Source organism: Gavia stellata, chromosome 27, assembly GCF_030936135.1.
Source record: "Gavia stellata isolate bGavSte3 chromosome 27, bGavSte3.hap2, whole genome shotgun sequence".
NCBI classification, from domain to species: Eukaryota; Metazoa; Chordata; class Aves; order Gaviiformes; family Gaviidae; genus Gavia; species Gavia stellata.
The window spans coordinates 3,512,845-3,532,767 of record NC_082620.1 but is presented as its reverse complement, the minus strand read 5'-3'; the positions used below and the strand labels follow the sequence as shown (position 1 = coordinate 3,532,767).

The 19,923-nt window shown below is 45.3% G+C and overlaps 2 protein-coding genes across 3 annotated transcripts; both read right to left on the bottom strand.

Moving 5' to 3' along the window:
- Window positions 1-902: 902 nt before the first annotated feature.
- LOC104252905 (natriuretic peptides A) lies at window positions 903-3,952 on the bottom strand. Of its 2 annotated transcripts, XM_009817634.2 has the most exons (3): window positions 3,756-3,952; window positions 1,869-2,154; window positions 903-1,603 (listed from the first exon to the last, which is right to left on the bottom strand). In XM_009817634.2, exons 1-3 carry the CDS (start codon window positions 3,873-3,875, stop codon window positions 1,587-1,589), a joined length of 423 nt encoding a protein of 140 aa, XP_009815936.1. In that variant the 5' UTR covers window positions 3,876-3,952; the 3' UTR covers window positions 903-1,586. The 2 variants fall into 2 exon arrangements, with proteins under 2 accessions (XP_009815936.1, XP_059685974.1); XM_059829991.1 differs by lacking the exon at window positions 903-1,603 and having other exon boundaries at window positions 1,626-2,154.
- A 4,392-nt stretch (window positions 3,953-8,344) lies between these two features.
- Window positions 8,345-9,243, bottom strand: LOC132319345 (natriuretic peptides A-like). The gene is made up of 3 exons (XM_059830078.1): window positions 9,092-9,243; window positions 8,663-8,957; window positions 8,345-8,497 (listed from the first exon to the last, which is right to left on the bottom strand). The coding sequence occupies exons 1-3, from the start codon at window positions 9,200-9,202 to the stop codon at window positions 8,472-8,474; spliced, it is 432 nt and encodes a 143-aa protein (XP_059686061.1). The 5' UTR covers window positions 9,203-9,243; the 3' UTR covers window positions 8,345-8,471.
- Window positions 9,244-19,923: the final 10,680 nt, after the last annotated feature.

The following is a 19,923-nucleotide window of genomic DNA, read 5'->3' as shown; positions in this document are numbered from 1 at the left end:
AGAATCACAAGGCCCAGCGTGTCAGGGAGCATGCGGGTGCCTCTCAGAGGCCATGTCAGCAGTACAGGGAGTGACTGAGAGGGTGGCTTGTCAGAAATGTGATGTGTGACATAAGCCCTATTAAAGTGGTACAGCAGCCTTAGCTGTAAACAGGCATGTGTAGGAGTGGTGTGCCATTCAGCACTCAAACTTACAGTTTCACTGTAGCTATGGTTCCTGAGAGCTGTTGTCAGCAGCTGTCATGGCTCTGGCACATCTGCCTCCCCACAGCCTGTCTTGACCAAGTATCGTTCCTCTCCCTATGCTCATATGCATAAGCAAAGTCAGAATTAGACTTGTGCAGTTGAGTCCATCCTGGTGCTGCTGTGTTCTTAGGCCCTGAACGAGCTTTCCGGGGTGCTCGAGTAATGGATGCTGGAAACAAGACTCAAAATTAAATGCTCAAAATAACGCAGTTTCTAGCGGTACGTGCAATCACAGGACAGTTGCGTTGAGCCTGGGCTCAATGCCATTGTTGTGGCTGACTTGGGCTTCCGAGCTATTTGGTCCTTGGGATGCTAACTGAATGTGGTCTTGGCAGTATAATAACCCTATTTGGGGGGGCAGGGAGAATGTGGTTTGGGCCAAATTCAGATCATAGGTGTGAAACGTAGCTACAAAGGCTTAAATGAAGCCTTTATCAGACTTGCAGTGTTCCCATTAACCATGTTTAGAACAACTTTATGCGGGGCCATTCCCAGAAAATGATAAATGTTATGTACAAGCTGCTTTGTAATTGGAGTGATCCCACCTGCCCTCACATGAAAAATACGATCATAAGATTCAAGCCCGTTGAGGATCCATCAAGAAACACTGGGGAACAGCACCTCAGCCACATGCAGAGTGAGACAAGACACAGTTAATGATGTATCTTTCTGTTGATGCTCGTAACCTTTATTTGGTCAGCGCTAGAAAGCATATACAATGAATTCCCTTTCCTCCCTCTGGTTATCTTGAAACTTGTGGAGTGTTACGATTTTTCTTATTTCTTTTCATGTAAATTTTGCTTACGTGAGGGATTTGTGACAGTTCCCTTGACTGAATTATCTATACCAGCAAAAGGACTCTCTTGTTACTGAAACCCTGTCTATAGGAGGACTCATGCTGGTCTTTCAATATTGAGCAAGCTTTTTTTCCTGCTAATCTGTTATTATTTCTTAGTGCAAAGAGAAAACTCTAGTGAAAAACTCATTTTCATTTCTACCAAGTTCATACTTTCTCCATCTTCTGTAAGTAAGATCCAGCCTTGTGGGTACCAGAGTACCAATAAAACATAGGCTTTTGACTTTAGGAAAATACAGGAAATTTTAATGCAACAGACAGGAGAGAGGTCCAGCATAGATGTCTAACGTGTTAGTTTTATTTAAAGATGGTCTCTTGGTGCTAGAGTAAGAAATGTTCTTTAAAAAACATCAAATAAATAAATAAATAAATAAATAAAAATAGGAATCACTTTCTGTTGAAGAGCTTAGAAAGCATCTGGCTTTCATCTTGGGAGGAACGAGTACTGTAAAGCATTCTTCAGAGTAGGGTGTAGGGAGGTTGTCCTAATTCTTCCTGGAACCTGCAAGCCAAACATGAAATAAATGTTACTAGAATCTGTTTCTCTCTCAGTATATGCCACTATTGTCAGCAGTGCTTTTGCCTACCAAATCAATAGACACAGGGTTTCTTTTGAAAAAACAATACTAGCTTAAATATTAGGCTAAGATTAATTTCTTTCTCAAACTGTGTCTTATTAAAGACTTAAATAAGAACCTGCTCCTCCCTTGTCACATGACACAGATGGAATCTGTTCTATTCAGTGAAATGGCTTAGGCAGGACTCACCATGGCAACCCATTCCGCTCAGGGAGCCGATTCTATCAATTCTCCTCCCGAAGCAGCCAGAATCTCTCATCATCCTGGGCATCTGCAGCCCCCTCAGTCTCTTGAGGAAGGGGTCCCTGTAGGACAGAGGGGTTCTGGGTGCTAGTCTGGGTTCAGCCTTCTGGTCGTCACTGTCATCTATGAGTTCTGGTGGGATCTCCTCCTGGGTTTTGGGTTCTTGCAGGTCAGGATTGGACTGCAGGGCTTCAATCATTGCAAACTTATCCTCCAGTCTCTCCAGCAGAGCCTACAAGAAAGGGATTAATTTCATGAAATTCCCAGTTTTGTGGTATTTGCTAGCTCTTCCAGTCATCTAATTCTGCATTCATGAATGGTCCCATAGCCAGCCCTAGGGAGAATGTCAGGTTGTATCCCAGGGTTGCTGGTGGTACTTGAGCTCTGTCCTCTGCAGTAAATCCTTGTTCACTTTAATTCCACCCATGGGTAACTCTAGCTGAGAGCTGACTGAAGCTGCTTGCCACCAAAGTGTATCTTACTGGCAAGGTTAGAAGAGCTCTTGGCAGAGAAAAAAAGCAAGGTCTGAGTTGCATAGGGAGATACTACTCAACTCACCAATGGTACACAATCTCAGAGTACCTCTGAATCCATAGTCCACTCCTATGTTCTCAGAAGTTGCCTGCAATGCTGCTTGCCAGCAGTTGGCTTTCTCTTCTTTTTTTTTTGTTTTTACTAAAAACATCTGCTTTCTTGTCACCCCTGACTATTTCAGTGGACATCACTTGGAGAAGCTCTTGGTGTTTTCACTAATCTCTTCCCCAGGAGTTACAGGATTCCTGCTCCTTAAAGTAACATGCATCTCCCTGAAAATACCTGTATGCTAAATTTATGTCTGCTATGTGACTTCTTCTGTGGTACCATTCTCTATAATTTTAAAGCTTTGTGTAACAGGGATCAGATAACCTCCTCAAGGACAGCTCAACCAATTAGAGGAATCTAATTGTCTATCTCTAGAAGTAGAGTGGAGAGGAGTGAGCCTTATGGCTTTCTTGACAGTGAATGCATTTGGAAGCCACTCTTCTCAGGTAGCTGCTGGAAACAGCTTGGAGGATGGGGCAGTTTTAGCTTTGGCTGACACTGTCCTAATCATCTTAGGGAGTTTGTTCTCAGGGTCTGATGCGGCGAGAAGCTGGTCACTGGTACCAGTCCAAGAAAATGTTTGAGCTTTCAGACTTCATCTTGCAAGACTGAGTCTTAAGCTTGTATTGTGCTGCAACAATGGATGTTCTCCAAGTATCATACATTAAAATACGCATGTGGTCATTTCATAGCTCTAGAAGCTTTTTTGGATCAGTCACACTAAATGATCATACTGTTCATCTAACAACCTTTCTAAAAGTTTGACTTTGGTTGCTACGTTTTACCTCCTCATCTCCCATCCACATGCAGCCAGTTCTCTTAAATCCACAAAGCTAGAGCTGTATGGCTGTCCTGCTTCACTGTTCCTGCCATTTAGTGGGATAAACAGGAGCCCACCTGAAAGTTTTCTATTTGTTCTTATAGAGCTATTGTGATGATTTGTTCCCTCTCTGGGACTTCGCTCCCAGGAAGGTGGATGTTTAAGAGAAAAAGAACTGAAAACCCAAAGGAGACATTCCACAACGTCAGAATTTTGTTTCCCACTGCTACCCAGGAGCTCAAGTGACCCCAGCACTGGAGGACATTGCTCTGTAGAGCTTCTTTGAACCCCTGTGAAGAACTGAGACTTTGTCCCCCAGCATGCGATTGTTGATGTGGCTATCCGATCGTGCAAAAGAAAGGCAAAAACACCACCTCACACTCTGCTAAGCACCCCAGAAGTTTAACCTTGCAAAAGGAGAGAATCCTCACCTCCATGCTGGCCAGTTCTTTGGCAGGGCTGAGGCTGTAGATAGGGTTGGCTCTGCTGGACTGGAGTTGGATGAGCAGCAGCAAGAGGAAGCCACAGGAAAATGAGCCTTTAGTGTCCATGGCGCTGGGTTTGTTGGGAATATGGAAGTTCAAGCTGTTTCTTCTGAGATGTCTCTTCAGGTCTCTCTCTTCCTTGTCCTATCCTCTCTCTTCCGAAGCTTGTCTTTTATACTCTTTGGGTGTGATCTCTGCTTCCTAGGTTATCAGTGGATTTATCTAGGGCACATTCCAGTCCCACTGCAGGCATGCAGCTCTGTCAAGGGAAGATTCCCTTTATTAGCTGTCATTAGGCAGCAGCTGCTGTTGCTGAGGAATGTATGTCACAAGTCAGTGATTTCATGTCACTCCCCCTCCTCTTGATACCAGGCGCTGTGATTACATAGTCCAGTTGGAAATTCTTAGCAATTTTCTTTCAAGAGACCCCTATGGTCAGATTTCCGGAGATGGGAAACAACTCTGAAACTGCTCTAAACTCCACTCAGTTAGAAGCTTTCCATAGGGAAATTACCTTTTACAGGGAAAACAATAGGCTTTTCAGATGAGTATTTGGTGGAGAGTAAAGGCTGAAGATAGTTCTACTTTTAGGACACCTAAAGTATCGTGCACACTTTTCCTTCTATATATGGAATATGCACAGCCACCGCATACCATGGAGTGTACTGAAAATCCCAGGTTTGGGCCACTTCTCTTTTCCCATTGCTGTTGAGGTGATATCACCGTTGAGACTTTGTATTTGTATGTTGCCAACAACAGAGGCGCCCCGATCTGCACCTCAGTACAGACGATAACTTCTAGACTGACTCTGCAGGGACACCGCGTACCTCCAGCCCCCCACGACAACTGACTTCGGCATCATTGAAAAACACTAGTCTTTATTTAAACTTTTAAATCAATGGGATTTCTTTAAACATCGATGGTAAGGCTTGACCCTACATCAATAAAATTTAAAGAAGAGATGGTCAGATGCAGGAATAATCTTCTTGTACCGTCATACAAGAAAGCAACTTGCTCGGCGAGAACTTTAGATAGATGACTTTCGGTGTTATTCAGCAAAGGTATCAGAATCTTGCCCCAAGGAAGAATGAATGAATTTGTGTATATGTGTGTTTTGGGAGGGGTTAAAATGAAACGCTTAGTTTAATGTATTAAAAACAAAAAGTATTTATTTGTTTCTTTGAGAGCTGAAATTTTCAGAATTAGCTAAAAACTGCCTATGCTTAAATGAGAAATTACAAAAATGCAGATTTGCTGCAATTCCTCTTCCAGCATTGTCTTTGTGCGTATAAGTGCAACTAAAAATTAATCTTTTTTACAGAACTGCAGGAGAGTTCTAAATCGTGAAGCATATTGCTTATCCTGCATTTCCTAACGTTCCTGTTATTCTAATTTGAAACAAGAATGAATATATGAGCAAGTTGAATAAGTCAGTCTAGTAATGATTTGTTGACTTTTAATACGAATATAGATCTTGAAAGAATCCCCTGAGTACAGTTTCTAAATAACAATAGAACGATAAAATATTTCTCATGTCTTAAATGTCTTAACGTGCTGTTTGTGTACAAACGTGTGCACACGCTGTTCACATGATCAGCTACCAAAATGATACTAGAAAGGACATTCTCAAGGTTGTGAAGTCAAGCTCAAATGCTACTTTTTCCTAATATAGCCCAAAGTCAGCCCAACTCTGCATGTGTTCTGATGAAGCCCTTTATTATAAGAGCACTTCCTATTTTTCCCCAATGCTTTCTTTTTTCACTACATGGAGGCAGTACTCGTTTTTTGTATTATTGTGTGTCCCAACACATTCTTATTTTGTGCTATTAAGAATGAACTAAGATCCTGATCGTGGTTTTTTTTTTTTTTAATTAACACTCCATATTGCAGTGTCTGTATAATTCTACTAATTAGTTACAAGTATTCTCTTACTGCTGCTCTTGGGTGTGTATGTGTTTTGCGCCAGGGCATAACTTCATTTTGTAAACAGAGAAAGTGTGAGAAGATAAAGCAGAATTATTCATTAATATTGAGTGTCCATTTTAAGATAACTAGGATCTGTTATTGTTTTATTTTTTGTTTCTTTCCTTTCACACACCCCCCAAATAAGTATTCTCCAGTGCTGCTTCTGTGCAAAAACATTCTGTCGCTTGATCTGAGTTTTGCCTGAGAGCTCAGCACATCTGTAAAGCAACCCCTGGGGCACAAACCCAGCAGCAAGAAACCGAGGAACATGGTGTCAGTCACAGGTGTGGAATATTTGGCTTTGAGTGACCTGTCCCTGTGAAACAATCTAATATTCCAGGATTGTATTCAATAACCTGCACCCAGAGATATTCCTTTCTTTTACTGGTTTGTTCCTTTTCCGTCTTCTGTTTTCCACAGCAGGTAAATGACATGTAGGGGCCTGACTTCAGCCTTGACAATACTTTTCTAAGACAGGGAGATTTCTGTGCACTATTTCCTGCACTATGTATGGAAGTATGTAGATGGGATAAAATGGTTGACCGTCACAGTAGCTAATGTATTTTCAAAGGCAAATTCTGTCCTCTGTTATCCATCTTGCAGTCCTGCCAAAGCAAATGAAGTGTAAAATGTCAGAACTCAGCTCATCGTTCTTGAAGCTATAAAGCTCACTTTGTTTCTTTGTGGTATCTCAGTATCATCACCCTGGCAAGATTAATATGAACTTTAGATTTTATAGCCCAGCGATGGATAGTCAAGATCCAGGCATTGCCCGTGCTCAGCTGGCCATTTGCCTGGTAAAACCCCTGTTGGGAGTCTTAACAGGGCAGCAGGTTCTTACAAAAAGCATAGTGTGACTGGTTTTAGGGTTGGGAAATTGGCACATTTCCCCAGCATCCCAGGGTATGGGATAGGAGGTGTGGGGACATGAGGCTCCATTAGAAAGCAGCACTGGTTGCTCAGAGTAGAGAGGGAGAGCACCAAGGGTGCTGCTGGCAGCCCCGTGTGTGGATCCCTGCGAGGAGGAGGATGGCACCTGGACAGAGCTCAGCTGAGGGTGACACTGCACCTTCCCCAGCAGGATGGTGAGATGCCCTTGGTTGTCAGCCCTGTAAGGCTAAGGACTGTAAGCCTAGGGGCTGGTGTCACGTGGATTCCTTTTGCTATAGATCTGTCCTAACTGATGCCCCTACCTGCTGCACATCCTTCCAGTGATGTCCGTTCTCCTATTGCCATCTTGCAGCTGGAGAGTGCTAGAGTGTGAGCTGATTGTAAAGAGCCTTTGTAGTCCAGTTCTGAGGAAGAGGCTGGATTTGGAAGCCTTTCATCTCCCAGTGACTAAACCCTTTGACAAGACTATGCCATACCCCACCGAAGCTCTCCTTCTCTGCCTCACAATTTGGTTAGATTAAGAAGGAAATTAAGAGATGAGGCCATCAGTGTGGGAAACAAAAGGGAAATGTAATAATGTCCGGTGCAGGGCATGCAGCACCAAGATCATAGGACAGGCCATACTGCGATTAAGATAGTTAAGTGGTGCCTCACTTTTTCCGTGGGGGAGGAAACATTTTCATCCCAAACATGGATTGTTTCTCCCGCTGGTTGGGATATATTATCTCTGCGATGTGGCTGCCCTTCCTTTGCTGGACTCTCCAGGCTCAGTGCAGGCAGCACGGGCCCTGCCTCTCTCGGTTCCTTTAGAGCAGGGTGTTTGGCAACGCCTGGAGCCTTTCTGTCTGTTTAGGGCTCCCTGTGCTTCACAGCCTTCTCTTGAGAGGCCGGAGAGGCTTTGCACAAAACCCGGGCAGGAGAGCGAGGGGGCCGCGCTGAAGCCGAGCGACATCAGCTTGGGGAAAAGCGCTCACACAAGCTGCGCTGGCCCGGGGGAGCTGGGCTGGGCTGCGCTCCGGGCCCGGGTGGCGGGGAGGCCGAGCCCCGGGCAGGCGGCGGGAGCCCCGGGCAGGCGGCGGGAGCCCGGCGGGGCCGGCGCTCGGCGTGCGGGGCGACTGGCGTCTGTCCCGGGTCCTGAACGCTCCGCGGCCCTCCGCCCGCGGCGGCAGCCGTTCAGCAGCCGCTGCCAAATGTATTTTTAAAGCCATGTAGCCCTTCTGTCCTTAGTGGCACCCTGTGCCGGCCCGCCGTGCCAAACTTGGCACTGATACCAGCGGCTTAGCCCGTGGAACACGGGCCCGTGTAGGACACTACCTGGAATTAACCCCAAGCCCAGTGCCCACCTCCTGGGAGGATTCACAGCGAGCAGCGGTGAAGCCATGGGGAAAGGCATCCTAGCTCACTGCCACGGTCCCAGAGCTGGCATCGGTGCCTGACAGTGCCTCTTCAGTGGAGGGTGGAGGGTCACTGGACTGATCACTGTCCTGGTAGGATGCAAGCACCATCCTTCCTGCTGCTGCGACCCTCCGGCAAAGGCTTGTCCAGACCGGGTGGGATGCTCTGGCCAGGGTCGGGACCGAGCCCTTAGGGCAGAGGGAGAGGAGCGCTCGGGAGGGGATTTCTCTATCTTCTGACCGTATGCTACGCCGTGACCAAAAAACCACTCGCAAAAGGCAATGCAGGCTTTGTACAAAAGTTTATTGCTCCATACCCCACCCCTGCGGAGGCTCCGAGGGGGAGCCTGGCTGGCTGGCTGCTGGACACCGGCCTGGAGGCTCGGGAAGCGCTTGGCAGCCGGTCCCGGCTTCAGCTTCTCCCTCTCCTCCAGAAACCTGGGAGAGAAGGGCGGAGAGCTGCTGGGAGAGCCGCTCCGAGGCTTTCAGCCGGGGACAGCGGCCGCTCTCCGCGGCTGCCCCCGCCGCCTGCGCTTTGGCCGGCAGGGACGAGCTCCGGCCTCCCCCGCTGCCCGGCGCCGCGGGCTCTAACCCGGGACCTACGGGCTTTGTACTGGTTGCATCCCAGCCCCGTCTGCGCGCCGATCCTCTCCATCCTCGTCCCAAAGCAGCCGGAGAAGTGCCTCCGTCTGTAGGAGGAGAGGAGGCTCCTCCACTGGCTCTGCCCCTCCGCCGGCTGGGGAGGGCTGGGCGCCGGGAGCGGGGCAGCCGGCGGGCCGCTCTCCGCCCCCGGGAGGTCCCACTCGGAGCCGCCGTCCTCAGACCCGGCCACCGGCTCGTCTTCCAGGCCCGGTTCCCCTTCCTCCTCCCGGAGCTGCCCCAGCGCTTCCAGGAGGTCCTGGAGGGGGAAGGAGAGGGGAGGGGCGACGGCCGCGGCGGGGGGACAGGGAGCCCCGCTCCTGCCCGCTTCGCCCCGGCGGGACGGGTGCGGGCGGCCGCCCCGGGAGCCCCGGCCCGCCCCGGCCCCGATACCTGCAGGGACCGCAGCTCCGCATCGTGCTCGCCGCCGGCCGGCTGCGCTCCTGCCCATGGCAGGACGAGCAGCAGCAGCGAGGTCCCGCAGCACAGAGCCGAGAGCTGCATCCTATCCTATCCTATCCTATCCTATCCTATCCTATCCTATCCTATCCTATCCTATCCTATCCTATCCTATCCTATCCTATCCTAACCCAGCTCGGCACCGTGTCTCTGCTTTGCCCATGGATGCCTCTCCTTATATCCCCACTTTCTGCCCGGCGGGAGCTCAGCTGCCTCCTGCCAGATCCCCGCAGGAGCCGGAGTGCCGCACTCTGCCCCCCGGCTTCGATAAGGGAACTGGTTACAACTGGCCCCACAGGTGACCCTCCAGGAGAGGGGGGTCCCCTGAGTGCAGCAAATCCTCCAGAGGGAGAGAACTGCCCCGAGTCATCTCCTCCCCTCCTGGCAGCACTCATTTTCCCAGTGATTTTCTCCCCCTCCACTCTCCATCACTGTTAGGTAGGAGTTGACGCAGTGAAAGGACCTTGCACTTTCTGCCTGTTTGCTCTGCCTCACATCTGCAGGCACGCGGGAGCTGTGAGCTGGCCCAAGCAGGGGGTTGATTTCCCCTCCAAGGGGATGAGGGATGGATCATTTCTCCTCTGTGGGGGAGAGAAGTGGGGGGAATCAGAAATTTTCCTCTGTCTGCAGCAGCTCCCAACAGCTTTTTCGTCTCTGTATACTTATCTTTGTGCTGTGAATAGACCACATCCTGAGATTTGGGTTTAGGAGATTTCCCTTCTCTGCAAGTTCATGTGATGATGGTTCTTGCCTTCCTCTGGCACTGTCAGCAAACCCTTTCCTCTGTAGGTAAGAGGCACTAACCTTTTAGTGGTCTAAGTCTGCCTTGAGCAATGGTATAGCTGACCACTTTGCTATAAATGTTACTTGCTCTCCATGCTTTGGCTACAGCAGTGAATCAGTCGCCGCCCTCTCCTCATATCCCACCATCTTTCCCATAAACGATGGTGTGTTCTGTCCCCCACAGCTTGGGTTGAAGTGAGAAGTTCCTGTGGAACAGATGTTCTTTCCAGAAAGTCCAGGGGCCTTGCCCAAAGAAAGAGATTTTGTAGGTATTTGGATTTAGGCTCCCCAGATAAAAGTGTCTGAATTACCAATTTGGTGATGGTAACAGGCAGCCGGTTTGTATTAAACTTTCTCTTGTTTTGCCTCAGAGCTTTACAGCAGTTTCTTATTAACTTTCAGTAAAACTTTCGGCGTCTCTCCTGTGTGAGTGGCAAATTTCAACTATAAATGAGTACAATTTCCACTGGTCCCGGGGTGCAAATCAAGATGACCCTGTTAGATCCTTACAGAATGAAAGGCAGAACCCATGATATCCAGTGGGTAGAGCAGCAGACAGGGTCCTTTCAATCACCGTCTGGGTAATATTAAAGCAATTACACTGTCTCTGCCTTCTGCCCTCCTTGTTTGCTTAGCCAGTACACTCATAAATCTCTCTGATTTCACTTGATATGCAGTGATTTCTGCTTGGGCCTTTATTTCAGAGGCTGTCCTAAACCTCAGCAAAGCCAAAGAAAGCCTTTCCTCTGAGTTCAGAGGTTTTTGAACCAAGCTGTTGTGGACTTATTACTGCTAGGTGCTGTATGAACAAGCAACAACATGCATTATGTTTTTACATCTCCTTCCCCCATTTTCTTGTCCTTCTGTTCCACAAATCTACCTACAGCTGACATAATTTATCTTAGATTGGAAGCAAACTAGTGATATCAGCTGGTGTGGGACTCTGCATCCATCAGTCTTAACAGTTGGCAAGTGGTTTGTTTTAAAGCATCACAGGAAGGAAGAATCTGGCAGAGAAATGAGGTGCATGTTTTGAAAGTACGGTGCGTGAATGAAGGAAGCTTGCACCAGGTGGGAGTGTTATGTTGATACAGAATAAAAGCAGATAGCTAAGGTGAGGATGTGCATCATCCTTGATTTTGTGTGCAGTAAAGACAGACAGGAGTGGAAAGGGATAAAGAAAGCAGTGAGAGTGTATAGGATCTGTGTGGTGACCAAGGGAAATAAATACAACCTAGCCCTCTAATAATAAACTAGGCAGACTTGAGTCTTGGATGAGACCAAATCTTGATTGCTGCCTAACATCACTTATAAATAGGTACCCCAAAAGCAGACACATTTGAGAAAGATATCTGTATGTTTCTTTCTGTGTAGGAATAATTTTATTGCAGGCTTTTCTCCTCGGCAACTTCTGTAATCCTAGTCTGTAAATTCATGCACTGCTGCTTAGTGGAGATGGAAATGACACAGCTAGAGATGAGCTTCCCCCATCTGACTGGCATGCTAACTTCAAAGGTTAGCTTTGATTATTTAAATGCTAATAGAACTCAGCAAATTACCTAAAGTACAAACACACCTGGCTTCAGTCCTAGGGATCTAATTATGGAGCCTTTTATGTGAAATAAATTGTTCTTGCTTTCTGAAAAGTGGCTTTTTAAAATGTTCATACAAAATGCCAGGTGATGGGATGGCACGTTACCAGCTCAGCCTCTGTGGAACTGGAGCTCTTATCTGTTTCTTATTCATCTTCTGTAGGATTCTCTTCACAAGTGCTCACAGCTCCATCTTCAACCTCCTCTGACCTCTGTTATTTTATCTGCAAATAATTTCAATGACCCACAGTTTATGTTAGTGTAGCTGAGTTTAGAAACGGGCCAAGGATGTTCAGGAAACAAACTCCAGTACCACTTACCCTTCATTGGATTTTCAGTGTATTCAGTGTTGAAATTTCAACTTTTATGCCTGTGAGAATGTGCCTGCTCCTAGGGTTACTGAGAGCTAGGAGCAAGCTATCAGACCCAGGATTATTAGGAAGGAGGTCGTAACCTTCCCATTAGCACGGTCACAAGATGCTAGCTCTTCATTGTTTGACAGGATAATGTCCGTGGGCTGTGTGGAGTAACCTTTCCACCATATAGGTTGCACCTGGGCCAGCCCTGGGGCTAGCATACTTGAAGAGGGACTCTATTTAAGAAAGTTGGATGCATCCTATCAGCTTCCCACAAGTAAGCATGTCTGCTTCTTCTTAGCATAAGTAAGTTGTTGTGTATTGGGGAAAAAGAAGTGGAAATCTCTTCCTGACTGTATGAAGGTGTGTTAAGTTAGAATAATGAGTCAGAAATCTCTTTGCTCATGTTTGTGCAGGGCAGAGGTCTTTGTATGATGGAAGCTACGGCAAGGGAGAGTGTTATCTGTACGGCCCAACAAAACTCCAGACCTTCAGGAGAATTTGCCTGTGAATTATTGTGCAGTCTATGGGGCTCCATCTAGAAAAGCTGTTCACACTGATCAGACCGCAGCATTAGTTTTAAGACATGCATAGCCTGTCTATTGATATGTGAATTATGCTGAAAACTGATTTATTCTTTCATCCTCTATTCCCCACTTTAATTCGTCATCTAACTGGTGAAATGCTTCATTTTCTTGTTGTTTTCCTTAGGAAAGGCAACACAGAATATAGTAAATTCATTACCTGGACTATGCTGTTGTTTGAGAGCTTGCATTCAGGGGTGCCTATATAAGTGATGAGACCATTCCTTGCCAGCAAGTGTCTGTTTAGGGCATTTTCACTGTTGCTGTTGCTTTGTCGTCAAAGTTACCTTAAACGGAGTAAGTTGCAAACAGCATAAGATCTAATAAAGACTGTTAACTAGAGAAGCCTTCAGGATATGTTGTTGAATTTTCTGCTCAAGAGTTGTATTGATAGCCTTGTAACTACTGGTCTGAGGAGAGAAAGATTCTGGAGGATGGAATAGCCATAGACAGGTAGAATTAATGGTAATTTCTAAATGTGCATTGAAAGGGTAAAAGATTGCAAGAAAATAGAGAGAGAAGCTGTTGGTAGCTTGTGCAATGGGAGAGTATCTCCATTAGCAAATCATTCTGTGCTTTCTGGTCTCTGATAGTCAGCTCTTAAGTGTTGAAACATATGTTTATGAGCTTGTACTGATGTCCTTCCTAGAGCAAGTCTGCAGCTTCAGGGTGGAAGCTATATATTGAAAATAGCATGAGGGAAGAACAAAGCTTACTCTAGTTTGGCTCTGAACAGCTCTCCAACAGGTCCTGGATTGCCTTCGTTCTATGGGAATTGTGGTTAGAAGGAGCAGAACCAAATTGTACAATTTAAGTGATTGAGGCAGGCCCAGAAACTAGTCCTCTAGCTGCTCTGTGCAAACAGGCTTTCTTAACGAGAGCTGAACTGCCAGAGATCAGAGCACGTGCAGCTAGAGGGTTGCTCATAGACTTGCTTTGCATAGATGTTTGTGCTCTGTGTTGCAGTTTATACCCAGGAGTCCTGTTAGGAATAGGTTTGTTACCAGAATATTTTCTTCCAGGAGCATCTGTCTTGTGGGGAAGAAAATGGGAGGAGTACAGCTGTGTAGCCCATTTGTCCACTCCAAGCAAAAGGCTGGAAGTGAACAGTTGTGCCTTCATTTGTGACCGTCAGTGTAGACATTTGTGTGAGCAGCCTTACTGATTTCCATGGAGCTGCTTGCAGAGTTCAGCTCTCATCAACATCAGGATAGCACAGTCATGATCTTGGCAAAGCAGCCTTCATACAGAATTCCTTTGGCTCAGGATGTTTGCCAAGTAGCTGTTCTCCGATTTGTTCAGTTAGATTCAGTGAATGCTTGCTTTGCTTAAAAAATAGAACTGGTCAGATACATTTTTTTTTTTTTTTTTACGATATTGACTTTACTTTTTTGTTAGAAAAATGCTTTGCAGTATCTGGATCTGCCTATGGAAGAGTAGGGTCCCCTTGAACTTTCTTTGAAGAAGGGTAGCATTTTTTTTTTTTGGACAATGTGAGATATACTAGTAAGAAACAATATTTTTGTAAAATGCAGCTCATTACTCTGTCGGTGGCAGATCCAAATGCAGAGTAACAGCTTCCTACTGATGTCAGCTAAGACAGCTACCCTTTTTGTTCAAATTGTGGTGGTCAAAGACTTGGGGCTGTGTGTCCTGGTTTCTAATGACTCTCTTGTGTAGATGGCTATGTCAGTCTTGTTCCCATTATACTTATGTTTAGATAGTAATATCTTAATTTTGGAAGGGTTCTTTTGGTAAAGAGAAGGGCTTGTTTGATTGTGTGTCCTTTTTTAATTTGTTTGTTTGTTTTTTAAGAGCAGCTAAAAAGTCCTTTTTACCAGAAAGCAGCCCTCTGAAATACTTCTGAATTCTAGTGGATTGTGTCTAATTGCAAACTGGGGCAGTGTTTCAGTTTCAGGGATGACACATGAAAGAATCACAGCAAAGGCTTGGAGCAAATTCACCAAATTATGGAAAACAGTTTCTTATCTGTGATATAATAAGACTTGTTTATTTATACATTTAGTGCACAAACAGTACAAATGTTTTCTGTAATTAAATTTCATATAGATGTTCACAACTTATTACTCTGATACAAATAGGTAGTACAGCAGTGGTGTGTTCTATTGGCCAAGTAATTCAGGGGAGAGGTGGGGTGCGATTTGCTCAGTACATCATGTAGCAGATGGATTGGTGACGCCAATGTGAATAAGGACTGAATATCTCACTGAAAGGCAACAGGTCCTTTGAAACCTCAAAGTCAGTCCTGTCAAGAAAGCAGAGGAATAAGTAAAAGAAAGAGGAGTGGACAGGATTTCATGCATGGAAATTAACTGATTTCTTACTGTTCTAGGGCCAGGTTAAGCTCCACTGTTCTGCTCAGAATTTCTTTGGATTGACACAAGCATCCCTGGGGAGCTGGTGAAAACCTCTCTGATTTGGCTTCTGTGACAAGATAAAATGCATACAGCTGACTTGGAGAAAGGAGTGAAAGCAGGTAAAGCAGAGATGTGGCATTCACAGGTTTTAAGTATACATCTGATGATAGTGAATTCTGAGGAGGGTGAAATTAGTAAACTCTGTTTGCGACAGGAGGGTAAAAGTTACTTCAAGGCACCGTTTCCTTAAAGCTGAATTAAATCTGCTCTTCTGTGTATTTATGCAAGTTATACACTAACACATAGACCACCTGCCTCTGGTTTTCTCTTACCATAGTAAGCAGTTAGCATCCCAGTCCACTCAGTGACCCAATTCTGTCCAGCTTGACACCAAAACAGCCCCTGGCAAGGCCCTTTTTGCTTCTGCCTCGGTATCTACGGGGTAGACTTAGGAGGTTGCTGAAGAACTTCTGGACAGCACTATCACCCATGGACATGCTCTCAGGCTGGTCCCTGGTGTTTTGGGTCCACTGGAATTCAGTGTCTTGCTGACCAAAGGCACCTGTTGGGATCATGTCATCTTGCTCACGGTCCCTCTCTTCTGAGACCAGGGGATGCTCCAGGTCCTCGTCTAACAGTTTGGACAGACTCTGAAAAAAGGGAAAGATAGATGGTGGAGAGAGAGGAGGGGTTCTGGGAACTCTGTCATTATTTTCATATAAGCCATGCTCAGTGCTAGGTTTGGAAAAAACTTATTTTGAACATTTATCAAAAGATGAAAGTACTGAAGTGATTTCTGAAGCTGATGATGGTTACCTTTAGTTTTTTCTGGCTCACCAAGCTGCTCTGAGCTAACACTGTATGCTGTCTCAAAATGCTGTAAGGCTGTACGCTGTTACTGTATTCTATAGTTCTGAGCTGACAGACTGCCAGTTAGGTCTTTCCTGCAGCTGGGGATCTGGGGTATGGGGTAAATTGTGAAAGACGATGAAAGAGGCTTGGTCCAGAGTGAATAAGGAAGAAGAAAAAATGGTTGATACCCTGGAATAATAAGAGAAGCAATGCAATGACAGAAGACATGCTGAAATTGGTGCTAGAATGATTATATATTTGTTTACGGATTGGGAGGTTACTTCATATTTGGGAATACCAGATCCCTGATCAGGTAGCTGAAATGTGTTTTCCGAATGACCTGGAATTCCTGCACACACATGCATGTGCGCGCCCCGCCCAGACACATGCACTTTCTCATGTTCTACCTCTGTGACTTGCAAGCAAGGACTGCATTACTGCACTACTGAGCTGAGGAGGAAATCATGCAGGTACAAACCATTAATTCCTTTTTCAGCTTAAACCAGGGGCTTCAGGGAGGAGCATGCAGGTGACTGTGCTAGGGCTCTAGATAAGAGTCCTTCCAGAAAAATTCCTTTTACTCCAAAAGTTCATTGCTTCACTCAGTCACAGGTTGACCCTAAATCTGCAATCCCCAAATTGACCCCACCAGAAAAAAAAAATTTTCCTTTCAGTTGCCTCATGTGATCAGAAATTTAAATCCAGTAATCGATTACTTTAGCTTCCCTCCATTTAATAGCTGTGTCTGCCCATCTCGGGGTTCCTGCTGTCATGATCTCTTTGAGTGTCTCCTACTGCTTTAGCTGGTGTTGGAGAAAACTGAGCTAATCTGACGTGTTTAAGTCCTAAAGAAACATCAGCTTCTTTCAGTTCTATTGAAGCAGCCAGTCACTTACCTGTAAGCTGGAAATGGGCCTGGCCCTTGCCTGGTTTTGGCTGACAATAAGCAGCAGAAGGAATCCCGGGCAAAAAAGAAGTTTCAGGTTCATCTTCATGTTTTGGGGTCTCTGATTCCTCCTCCCCTTGAGTCTTTCCAGTTCAGTGTTGCTCTGTGTCTCCAGCTACCAGCCTTTATATCTTCCTCCAACCCCTCCCAAGTCTACCTTTTGAGTTCCTGCCAGTGCAAGGATTGGTTTGAGGTTCTGATCTGTTTTCATTCTCCCAGGAGGAGGAGGGAGGAAATAGTTCTCTTTTCTGATGGCGAATAAAAGGAGCATTTTACACTTAGGCAATGCAGCATCATTCTGTTGCTGTGAATCTGAAGGTGTCTGCAGCCTGCTGTCTTGGTGCCACTTTTGTATGTCAGTTTGCTTAGCTCAGTGTTCCTTGGGTTGACTGCTAAACCTTTCCTTTTCATCCAGAGAAAAATAATGGTGAGAGAAGTATAAAGTGAGACAGGAAGCAAATTGGTTCCACTACACATTCACCTGGCTCCTTTGTCACCAAGAAGTACCAAATAAGAGGGACAGGGATTTTGTAAAACACACTGTGTAAGAAATAAGTGTTATTACCTAACATAATAATATGGCATTAGTAACCTATCAGACAAAAGACTGTGATTTGGAGAAGAGGGGAAATCCAAGTCCTAAAATATGACAGATAAGTTATAGTCACGTTAGTTACTGGCCTGAGTGACCGGGAGTGCCGCTGAAACCAGGGTGACGTGCACAGAAAGCTTCTACATGGCTTAAGCTGAGGAAGAAATGCATCTTTTCCCCTGGATCCAGCTTAAAACATTTCCACTATGTGTTCTTTCTCAGTTTATAATACACAGTTTGTATTAAATCTGAAATTAGTCTGAAAGGAAGCACAGCTCCAACATCTTTCTTACCACATGTACAGTTACAGGGACATTAAAAAGCTGCAGCATCAGAATGTATGCTTGGTGGGTTTTTTGGTTGTGGGGTTTTCTTGTTTGCTTGGGGTTTTTTTAATGAATTGAAGCACCAGCTTCAGACAAAATGAATTCTGTGAAATGTTAGGGGGAGCAGAAGAAACTGAATCAGTTCTTAGCCAGGGTCTTGAGGGTATTTGAATCACCGCTGTTGGCCAGACCTCCCTCTACTGTAAAAGCACCTGGGAGATGTGTGGGTACCCTGATGAAGATGTTTAGAGAATCAGTTATTTATATACCCCCATCTGTTCTAATGAGTTTTTTTACTAGGTTCCATACCAAGAAATGACCCTTTTTCTGTTTCGGGGGCACTGGGGAAGAGCAGCAATAAAATCTGTTAAGTTGCATGTTTGTAGGGGCTTGAAATTTGGCCCCACTGAAAAATGGAAGTGTTCTTGAGTATGCAATAATACATCTTGATCTTTCACTGCATTTTTGCACACATGTGATGCAGAAAATTAAAGGCCATTAAGCTGGATCTGTATGGAGGAAATGGGAAGTGAAGGACCATCTGGCACTTTTAATCTGATCTTTGAGGTTAAAAGTCTTGTTGGTACTGAAAGCTTTGAAAAAATAATTCTGTGATGTGCCAGTGGGTTTAACATTTTCAGTGTTTTTTCATCTGCAGATCAGTTTAAGACATAATTGTTACGTGTCTCTGGAAATGGGTATTCTAGGGAGACATCTTATAAACATCCCTTATGACAGAAGGGGAGGTCTGATGTTATTACATTGTTGGGATTTTTTTGTTGTTGATTAAAACCACATTTGATCTGAATCTTATAACAAAATAAAATAATCATTTTAGAGGTTTGAGGTGTGCACTTTGCAGTGTAACAAGACAGTAAGAGAAGGTCAGGGCAGTTTCAGGCTCATCTCTTCTCCTCTGAAAAAGCCTAGGATTGTTTTGATTAGCTTGTCACAAGTCTGCATATACATGGTTAATAAATCTTCTTGACCTCAAGATCTCTGAACTTGATTTGGGGGACTTCTGAATTGTCTCTCTGTTGGAAATACATACACTAGCACAGCCCTCATCTTATGACTATGTTGGTAAAATCAGAATAATTAAGGTTGGAAAGGACTTCTGGAGGTCTGTGGTACAATCTTATGCTAAAAGCAGAGCCAAATTAGATCAAATTGCTCTGTGCCTTGTCAAGTCGAGTTTTGAAAATCTTCAAGAAAAAATGATTTCCTCATATCTAGTTGGAATTTTCCTTGTTGCAACTCATGTCATTGCCTCTCATACTAATGCGTTGCAGCTGGATGCTGTCCATAAGCAGAAAAAAAGGATGTTCCATCTCCCAAAACAATGACACTCAATGTGTGTTTCAGAGTGTTGGATAACCTAGACAATGAAGCCAGCTTCAGTCCATCTAGTCAACAGCTGGGTTCAAATCAGATTTAGTGCAGTGGAAAGAAGTAGTTAGAAACAGAAAGCCATCCAGCAAAAGTCTCTGCTTTACGTTCCAGATCTCCTCAGGGCTCAGAGTAGCATCGAAACTCAGTGTCTGAATATTCAGAAATTGCCATTGGGATGGTGCAGTTAAGATAGAGACTTCAAGAACAAACTTCAGTCTAGAAGAAGGGAGGAACCCCTGAGGACAGTAGAAGATATTTTGGAGACAGAAAATGGCTTCATGCCCATGTCTGAAGTGATTTGAGTGTTCATTTGTATAGCGAATCCTCCATGTAGGGTGGAAGGAAGTATTGAGAAGGCAGCAGGTTGGCATGTGTTGCTTATCTCCAACAGTAAATTGTTTTCTAGCTTATTGAGATATTTCTCCTGTACCAGCAGAGATCTTATTTCTTATTAAAAGAGTAGGGTTCATGTATGCTATTCCTCTGGGGATACATCTGCCTCATCTCTACAGGCTGCTGTGAGGAAGCTGAACTCTGAAGTTGATAGCATGCGGCGTGCTTAGGCAGGTACCATTAGAGCACTGCCGCAGTAACTCATTATGCTACTCTTTCCTAGCTCAGTGACCCCTTTCAGCCCCCTCTCCTTCCCAATTGCTCAGGCCAGCATTTCCTGGCTCACTGCAGCTGGCTGAAAGGGCAGGGATGTGTTTAGCGCTTTTGTCAAAGTAGGATCACCAAGTCCTTGATGGAAGCTGGCACCAGGGGCCCCTCGGTAAGAGACATTAACATTTAGCTGTGGTATCCAAGCATTTGCCTGGTTGTCCCTTCCCTTGCCCTCTCCTGAGTGGTCTAGCGGCTGAGCTGAGGCAGGGTTCAGTGCACAGCATCATCACGAGCCCAGGCTCGGCTGGTAATTACCCAGCTGCAGGTGCTCCGCTTGCTCTTCTGACACTTCACTGCCTTCA

Excerpts from the sequence above, each read along its gene's own strand:
- LOC132319345 (XM_059830078.1), bottom strand. The coding sequence starts at position 9,202 with ATGCAGCTCTCGGCTCTGTGCTGCGGGACCTCGCTGCTGCTGCTCGTC. Across the intron at positions 8,958-9,091 it reads CGGAGCTGCGGTCCCTGCAG|GACCTCCTGGAAGCGCTGGG; the intron begins GTATCGGGGCCG and ends TTCCCCCTCCAG. Across the intron at positions 8,498-8,662 it reads ATGCAACCAGTACAAAGCCC|GTTTCTGGAGGAGAGGGAGA; the intron begins GTAGGTCCCGGG and ends CTTCTCTCCCAG.
- LOC104252905 (XM_059829991.1), bottom strand. The coding sequence starts at position 3,875 with ATGGACACTAAAGGCTCATTTTCCTGTGGCTTCCTCTTGCTGCTGCTC. Across the intron at positions 2,155-3,755 it reads AAGAACTGGCCAGCATGGAG|GCTCTGCTGGAGAGACTGGA; the intron begins GTGAGGATTCTC and ends CCTTTCTTGTAG.